This window comes from Bidens hawaiensis, unplaced genomic scaffold, assembly GCF_021521415.1.
Source record: "Bidens hawaiensis isolate Kalapana, Puna unplaced genomic scaffold, B.hawaiensis_p1.1 tig00004618_1, whole genome shotgun sequence".
NCBI classification, from domain to species: domain Eukaryota; kingdom Viridiplantae; phylum Streptophyta; class Magnoliopsida; order Asterales; family Asteraceae; genus Bidens; species Bidens hawaiensis.
Genome location: NW_027491282.1, coordinates 1,297,271 through 1,306,517, shown reverse-complemented (window position 1 = coordinate 1,306,517; position 9,247 = coordinate 1,297,271). Strand labels below are relative to the sequence as shown.

Sequence of the window (9,247 nt, the reverse complement as noted above, 5' to 3'; positions counted from 1 at the left end):
CAGTCCTTCCAAGAACCGAGGGTTGTAACCGCCGAAGAAACCAAACACTTTTCAACCTTGGTGTGTTCAAACGTATACTAATCATCGTTCTTTGCCAAACGAAAGAAACGGAGAAAACTCAACAACGAAGGGTCATAACCTAAGGCTCTACACAAAACTTCAAAGTGCAAAACCCTAGCGAGCCCTAACGGATGGATTTGGCTAAATGATATACGATAATACTCCAAACATTAAGAACAAAAACCGAAAAAGGATGTCGGATGTTAGAAAATTTGAAATGACGGCAATATAAAGCGATAAAACCCGCCGGACAATGATCAACGGAAGAGTCGACCGGCGGAGCAACCGGTTTGTACTTCAACCCTATTCCCCATTCAATACAGAACGATTCAACCTCTTCTTGGGTTAATCGGGAAAAACTGATCGAAAGGTCCTTTTTGGCAACCATAATTTTGAAAGAAAAAGGAAGGATCGAGACTAACCTGGAGATTGATTGAATGAAACTTGAAAGTGTTTATGGTGGAAATTGTTAAAAGAAATCTGGAAGAAAGTGAATAGTTATCCCAACAATAACTATTAATGAAAAAGCAGTTATTGGGAACTACAATATGGCAGTTACCATCAAATCAACTGTCACATCAATAATTCAAAAAATAACCAAAGCTGAAAAAAGCCTTGAGGCTTACAAGCCTCGAAGCCTTTAAGCAATAAACAAAATGTGTAAAAAAGTCAGAAGCCCTTGATCTTACCTCTCAAACGCCTCTGACTTGGGGGGCTGATGACGGGGGTAGCCCAAGGAAATAATAAAATGGCTGGAACATATTATCGCTAAAAGGGTTAAAAGGTTAAAAGCTTCAAATCCCGCCTAAACTTATGTAAATAAGCACCCACGTGCTACAGTACAATGTCACATCAGTATTCACATCCTTGTCCCCTCTGAGCAAAGGACACATTCAGATAAAGTATTATTATTTTATCTATGGACCATCGGTCCAAAGTTTCCCGCCCACTAATGGTCAACTCTCTATGCAAACAAGAGGCTAACTAGTTAGTTACATCAGAACTAAAAGGCTTACATCTCCTCACCTATATAAAGGATGCTTAGCCATAAACACAAACACACCAAGATCTGGGCAGATAACACCATCTCCCTAATCTTCTCTTCTTCCTTGAGAAATATGCTCTTAGCTTATTTCTTTCTTACTTCAACAACTCCATAGCTTCACCAAGAACATCATCCCAAAACCGATTCCAAACATCACGGTTCTTGATCATCAGTGAGCTATAACAACAAACAACTAACTAGTGAACCTCCTTCTACGTTTTGCAAACATAGAGGGACACCACGACCTGTGTTAGGCTATCCTGAACCCTTGAAGCCTTTTAGCCTAACCAGTCCACTAACTATCATTGGTCTTATCTTTGTTGTAGCAATATGTATCTTCTATCTTTTAATTTTTGGTTAAAGACTTGCTATATTTACATTGGTTCTCCAACTTCCCAAAGCGGAAAGCAAAAGCGTTTAGTGTGATGTGTTTAAAGATGATTTATTCATTTGGCGTGCGCAAAATGCTCTTGTGTTTGAAGGTAAATCGATAAATATTAATAACGTGGTTGGCAAGATAAAGGCGCTATGCTTTTTGTGAGTAAAGAACCGGGGAAAGAATGAGAGTCTCACGTGGGAGAAGTGACGTGGCTTTAATTTTATGTTATAACCTGTGTTTGGGTAGTGTTTTATTATATATTTTGTTTGGGATTGATGTTTGTATAATGTTTGGGGGTGGTTGGTTGTTGTTTAGTCGTTGTTGGTGTCTTGCTTGTAATGATAGTGAATTTTAACTATAAAATCTTGATTGGTCGTTAAAAAAAAGTATTCGGCTTATAAAAACAAATGAAATGTACATGTATGTGTTTATAAATCATGGAGAGAAATATGTACATGTCTACTATTTGCTAAAGTATTAAAAAGTTACACACCATTCTCTTCCCACAATTTGATTTAAATTTACCTCCTTCTCTATCACAGCTTAAAAAAACATCACAATCCATGTAAGACAAATGCCTAATTTGTAAAGTATTAAAAATATATGGTATTGTTGCACATATACTTTTAGCTTTTATCAATTATAAAAACTTCAATTAAATAAACATAAAATATGTGCCAAACAAATATTGGATGGTTGTTTTTCTTGACAACACATGGGTGTATGTATGCATATATATAGAGAGAGAGAGAACCCTCCATCTTCTAACAGAACTTACTTTCCTCCCTACAATGGCTAAGGTTTATCCTCAAACTCCATCATCTTCTACATCATCTTCATCGTCACCATACGTAAGCTCAAAACAAGAATGCTTCACAATATGGATGAAGTCTCTAGTCTACAACAGCCATGGATGCACCACATACAACTCAAATGGAGAAATCGTGTTTCGTGTTGATAATTACGACAAGAAATGCAGCTCACAAGTCTACTTGATGGATATTCAAGGCAACGTGCTTTTCAGAATACAACAAAAGGTATGTAACATGTAATATGTTGTATGCATCATGTTAAAGTCATTCCACTGTATTTCCCATTAAACTCAAAACGATTATAATAAAGTGACAGCCAAACGTGATTATATTTTTGAATATTCTTGATGCAGAAATTACGAATATTCGGATGTTGGGACGGATACAAGTGGGATTTTTCGAAGAAACAACGATGGTTTCGTGTAACAAGGAAACGTCAAATGATTCATGTAGATTTAGGGTTTTCTCAAAGTGGTTACAAGATTGTTGGTGGGAAACTAGGGTTCAAGATTGTGAATCTTGATCAAGATGGTAGCTCGGTTGCGGAGATTAAGCGAAAGCAAACGGCTTCGGGTGTGGATCTTGGAAAGGATGTGTTTGTGTTAACAGTGGAACCCAATATAGATCAATCATTGATCATGGCGATTATTATGGTTCATGGGTTGATCCATCGTCAACTATAACCATGAAATTTACAAGCTTTGATTGTGGATCTTGATTGGTTGTAAATCATACAAATTTTGCTTGGTTTTTGGTGACTAATTCATGATTTAATTAGGTGGATGTACCTACCAAACATGGGAATATATATGTTGTATATACAATTGAGTTTTAACTTTTTATTATTCGTTATCCAAAATTTTCGATAAAATTTGTTGCATATCATGAGAAACTATTATTATCATTAAAGCCTGGACACTCTGACCATCCTTTTGTTTGAAGTATGAAATGTGATGAGTTGGCCGTCTACCTAGACTGAGACCCATAACTGAGAAAACCCGTTATTAATTAGTTAATTACATAATAGAGTGTTCAAACTAGTCAAAAGTCAAGATTAAGGAAGTTTCGTGATTCATAACTTGAATAGAACAAGACTACAAGCCATCAAATAGGTTCAACAAAATTGAAATGATAAAATAATAATAATAGAATACTAAATGTAAATTTTAAGTATTTTTTAAATATACTAATTAAAGCAGCTAATAAATTAATTGTGAAGATGTAAAGAAGTTAAGATGCTTTGACAGGCTGGGAGAACCGGAGAAGTGATATGATATTAGGTGGTGCTTTACACGTATTAATTGTGGTTTACTGGCCACATCATATGACATCATATTTAATTTAATTTAAATATATGTCAACTATAAAACATACTAAAAATAGACAGAGATGAAATCGTAAAATAAAAAGTATAAAAAGGCTCGTATGTTTTGTTATCCTTTTTTTTAACTAAATAAAATGTGAGTCTTCTAAAACTTAAAAAGAAACGTAGTAGGATAAATATATAAGGGTTTCAAATCTCACAAACCTGAAAAAGTTATAGCTAAAATTATGTCCTACCGTTCAGCCGAACAAAAAATAGTCCCGCTGCGTCACGACACCCAAACATATATTTGAAAATATATCATAATCAAAAAATAAAATAAAACCTTTTGATCCAACCGGCTAACCATGTTACATGTCCACACGCCCGGCCGTCTAGTTTAAAAACGAGTAGTTTAAAACCAACAGAGAGTCCGACTTCCAATCTGGTTCGGTCATCAAAGCATTGCTTACAAGGCCCGTTTAGCCCGGTTTTCAGTTTAGTTTCTATACGTCGTGCATAAACCAACTGGAGTAGAGATGAGAGTCTCATGTCCTCATTTTTAACAAGATAAGCATTTGACCTACATGGTGATACTTAATAGTTAAGTCCATATTATCTTGAACAATATCTATTATGTAAGGCATATAATATCAATTATGTAAGGCATATCGACTACATATGATATTGAAATAATAAAGTTGATATTTTCTTAAACATTATCTATTACGCAAGACATATCAAATATGGTCACCTTTACATAATCTTGTATTTCAATTATGGAGATGGGTAGACATCAACTTTAATTTGGTCCCAAACCCAAAACATTTATTTGGCTACAAAAAACACACTTGTCAATTATGTATAGGGAAGTTATATGTATGCATCTATAAAATATCATGTAGACAAAGGCAACAAGGGAATAATGCCATGATAAGTAGAAGGGTGACAAAAAACAAGATCACAACACCACATGGCTACATGAAGATTTGGAACCCACATAAACACCTTGAAAAGGTGTTGCAATATTCAACCACATGAACATGATATAAAGTGGAGACCAACATTTTTTGGGTCAACACCACGGTCCATGGTTCGTCTTAGGAGTGGGGCTAGATGAGGATGGTTACCCAAGGCAAGTTGGCCACAAATTCCATTTTGTAGTTTAAATAGTATAACATTTTTAATTTTTAATACATAATATACAAGTCAATATAACCAAGCTATCTTTAATCTCAGTAATTATGTTAAGCATATATATATACAATCCGTGTTGAAAGTTGAAATAGTCAAAAATAAAATAAAATTGTTAGCATTATTTTATCAAAGCAAAAGTTGATGTTGAAATCCAAATAAAACAAATAATAAAGATATACAATATAAAGTGGCATGTATGGAAAGAAGAGGTATTTAGTAATGGAGGTCATAATCATCTTTACATGGATTTTGCACTCTGTCTATTCCAACTGCCCAACAAACATATATTGAACCAACTTCTATATAAGAGTTTTTTTTTTTTTCCCAAAAAGGCGATTTCATTAAAATGACCCACAAGCTGGCCAAAAACACTACAACATGGGCGACATAATTACACCATGGAAAACTAACATCAATCTATCCAAGAATATGATTTTTTTTTAGCAAATTACCAAAATAGCACATTTCTTGAGAGAGAAAATACAAAATAGCACGTGAGATTTCATTTTCCTAAAATAGCCCTCGAAATCCAACTTTCACGTGAGAGTAGGATATTCCCCGTGAGTTTTCTTGGATCAATCAAAATTTGCCATGTGTCAAGCATCCCTACCTACCACGCAAGTTTTCTTCACAAATCTGTCTTAAACGTTACTTTTCGAATCAAATCTAACCTTATGAAAACCGACTTTAACTTGATGTTTCAAGCTGTTTTCGTCTCCAACGTGAGTTTTCAAAATAGATGATTTTTGAGTTTTTTTTTAAATTCATCTCCGAAGATGAATTTCATTTGAATTTCGTCTTTTTTAAAATAATTATATTCTTCATCTTCTTCATCATCTCATCTTCTTCATCATCTTCATTCTACCGGACACCACCACCACCATTAAATTTGAGTCGAACCATGTTCCACCGCCGCTATCACCGCCGCCACTGCCGCCATTAACAACAATATCGTGGATGTCTGTGGTGGCGGTGACGGTGACCGGAATAATCACCGGCGGTGATAGCGGCGGTGGTGGCGGTGGAACATGGTTCGGCTCAAATTTCATGGTGGTGGTGGGTGGTTATGGTGGTGGTGGTGTCCGGTAGGATGAAGATGATGAAGAAGATGAAGAATATGATTTTTTTTAAAAGACGAAATTCATTTACATTTCATATTCGGAGATGAATTTCAAAAAAACTTAAAAAAACATAATTTTGAAAACTCACGTTGGAGACGAAAACAGCTTGAAACATCACGTTAAAGTTGGTTTTCATAAGGTTAGATTTGATGCGAAAAGTAACGTTTAAGACGGATTTGTGATGAAAACTTGCATGGTAGGTAGGGATGCTTGACACATGGCAGATTTTGATTGGTTCACGAAAACTCACGTGGAATATCCTAATCTCACGTGGAAGTTGGATTTCGAGGGCTATTTTGGGAAAAAGAAATCTCACGTGCTATTTTGTATTTTCTCTCTCACGAAATGGGCTATTTTAGTAATTTGCTCTTTTTTTTAATCTATGGAACCAAGTCATTGATTATAATTAATGGGTGGTTTAAATTACTCACTGACAATATTGTAAATATAGGAAAGGAATCTGATCTATAATTATGAGTGTGAAGAGCATAATACACAAGGTACACCTTTCAAACCTTTGCTATTTAAAAATACAATCCCAAAGATTTACTCATTCACTCTAATATCTTTATACTTTGATGAATCATCTATCCAAGATATCGATGGTTAAGTAAAATCTATTTATACGTTCTCTGTTCTACTTTTAAATTATATATATATTTTTATGGCCATAGGACTTGAACCTCATCTTTTAGAAAGACAAAATTTTATTCGATTCCTTGTGTAAAATTTAAACTTACATATATATGGAAAATATTTTTACATGTGTTTGTTATTCAGATTCTAGTTATTATGATATTGTTAACAAACTTTTAGATCCAAAATTATTATGTCCAAGTTAAATCCGAATCGATTAGATCAATAATTTACATGTATTATAATGAAAAGAAATACTTATACGTATTACAGTTGTATTCCTAAACTAAAAAATCATCTTATTTGTATTTTTATTAAATTTTAATAGATCAAGAAATTATTCTTTTTAACATCTTGGCCAGCTCGGTTTACCAGGTCAATTCCGAACCATAAACAAAACCTAGAAACTCGGTTTTCAAACCATAAACCACACTTCTAACCCATCCGATTTAACTCGGTTGGTTTCTAACGACTCGTAAATATCAAAGCATTTGCACCAAGTGTCTAAGCATTAACACATCTCTTGTTTCCATATCTTATTTTCACATGTGAAAATTGTTAAACGAGACGATATTTAAGGGCGGTTCGTTAAATCTCATGGGGTGGCTTGGAGGAGATTTAAATAATAATTCGTTATTATTTATTAATATTATATAAATTTTGATCAATTCAAGAAAGAAACATATGAGTTTTGGACCACATCCATACATAACAGATGGATTATACCAACTGGTCTGGATTCTGTCCTTCTTGTCTGGTTTTGTACCAGACCAAAAGACTGGTTTTATATAAGTTTCATTGTTTCAAGACCAATAATTGGACCACGTACGCTTTGGTCCCAGTTTGGTCTGGTTTTTTGTCCATCGCTAAATTCTAGCTTGATTTAATGGGCCTAGCACACCTTGAATATTATGAAGCAACTTAACCAAAAATAATTATTTATTTAAAAAAAAAACAACCCATTTTTATCTTCTTTTACTCATAACTATATCATGACCAAAAAAAAAAAAAACTATATATTCTCGAAGGGATGTCATATACAGACATCGCTTGTCTAACACATACACAGAGAAATTAGAGTTACAACTTTTTGCACCATATGCAACTCGTATTGGTCTATACGAGTCGTATAGACCCCTAATGTCCCGTATAGTTCTTGTGGCCCTATATGTCTCGTGTAAGCCTTATACGATTCGTATAGCTAGCTCTCCGCGGATGAACTATACGCCTCGTACAATATCTCATTCATGTTCATAAATTTTCAAAATTTTCGTCTTCACTCATATACGACTTGTGTAAGACTACTCTCATTAGAAATCTCATAATGAGATTGGTGTGTCCAAAGTTAAAAAAGAAATTGAAAAAAGAAAATAATGCAATCTAGATTGGCAATCTAGGTTGGTGGAGCAAACCTAGATTGCAATCCAAACTAACCCCCGATAACTTAATTATTTAATTAACTTTTAATATTCTAACTAAAAAAATAATTAAATACACAATATTTCTTAAAAAAAATTATGAACATTCCGATATAAATTTTATTAAAAACGGATTTCGTTAAAAAAAAACATTTTTTTTAAGTTGGGATGGGTTGTGAATGTGTATAAAAGATTGGAATGAGTTAAATTATGGAATTTTTAGATACACCGTGGGGTGTTTAGGAAACACCCACCCATTAAGCCACGGATCGGCCGATCCGCCACTTATGGCTTGGGTGTTTTTAAAAGTTGTGTTTTTTTGTCATTTTGTTGTCTTTTTTATTATTTTATTATGATTTTGTCATTTTGCTGTCTTTTGTTTTATTTACCCCTTATTTTTGTTTTGTTTGGTTTGTTTTTTTGTGGCTTGGGTGTAACCGTTTCTTGATCGGTTTTGGAAGGTGACAACGAAACAACAATTTTGTATGTCGGGTGAAAAGGAACAAGATTTATATAATAATAACGACTTATGTTTGTTTTCTTTTTTTGTATGTCGAGTGTGGTAACAGAATTTTTGTTGGTTTTAAACTAATAACGAAACAACAATTTTAAAATTGAAAACGAACAAAATAAGCATAACGCATAACCAGGTTTATAAAATAATAATAATTAATACATTATGAGTTCGAAAAAAAAAACCAAACGAGTTCGGGAAAAAAGTAACAGCATACAAAAAAGAAATCTAAAATGTGGCACCACCCGCGTCGTCATCGCTCCCCATCTCGTCGAAACGTGGCGCTGGTACTGTGTACTGGGCTCCATGCTGCTGGGCAGACAAATAACCAACCATCCAGCTCACTTGACGCTCTAGTCTCCGTAGGCAGGAGTTAGCGGCCGCATCCAAACGCACGGCGCGGTGTGTACGCGGAACGCGCTGCGGGTGCTGATGCGGTGGCTGTTATGAACACGATAAATTAACGTTAACAAGATACAAAAAAAATCAAACGATAAAATATAACGTACCTGATCACCGTCCTCCATGTCCTCATCACTGTCAACCTCGGCGCCCTGAATATCCACCTCCGGCTCCTCGATTGGCGGAGGCTCAACAAGTGGGACCTCTATGTATGGGCCAGAATTGAAATTAGTGACCAGGTAATACTGGCGCCCAATCTTCTTGACGATTTGCATGCCCTGTGCCCGTCCACGGTCCAGCTCTCGCGGCAGAAGCGGCGGCTTAAAGGGTTGATCATCCAGTAGGTGCTCGTAGCCCAAA

General features: G+C 34.9%; 1 protein-coding gene across 1 annotated transcript; it reads left to right on the top strand.

Annotated features, from left to right (window-relative positions):
* Positions 1 to 2,185: 2,185 nt before the first annotated feature.
* LOC143627228 (protein LURP-one-related 11-like) lies at positions 2,186 to 3,121 on the top strand. Its single transcript, XM_077097101.1, has 2 exons — positions 2,186 to 2,521; positions 2,650 to 3,121. Exons 1-2 carry the CDS (start codon positions 2,276 to 2,278, stop codon positions 2,977 to 2,979), a joined length of 576 nt encoding a protein of 191 aa, XP_076953216.1. The 5' UTR covers positions 2,186 to 2,275; the 3' UTR covers positions 2,980 to 3,121.
* Positions 3,122 to 9,247: the final 6,126 nt, after the last annotated feature.

Coding starts and splice junctions, on each gene's coding strand:
- LOC143627228 (XM_077097101.1), top strand. CDS start 2,276: ATGGCTAAGGTTTATCCTCAAACTCCATCATCTTCTACATCATCTTCA. Junction 2,522..2,649: donor TTTTCAGAATACAACAAAAG/GTATGTAACATG, acceptor TTCTTGATGCAG/AAATTACGAATATTCGGATG.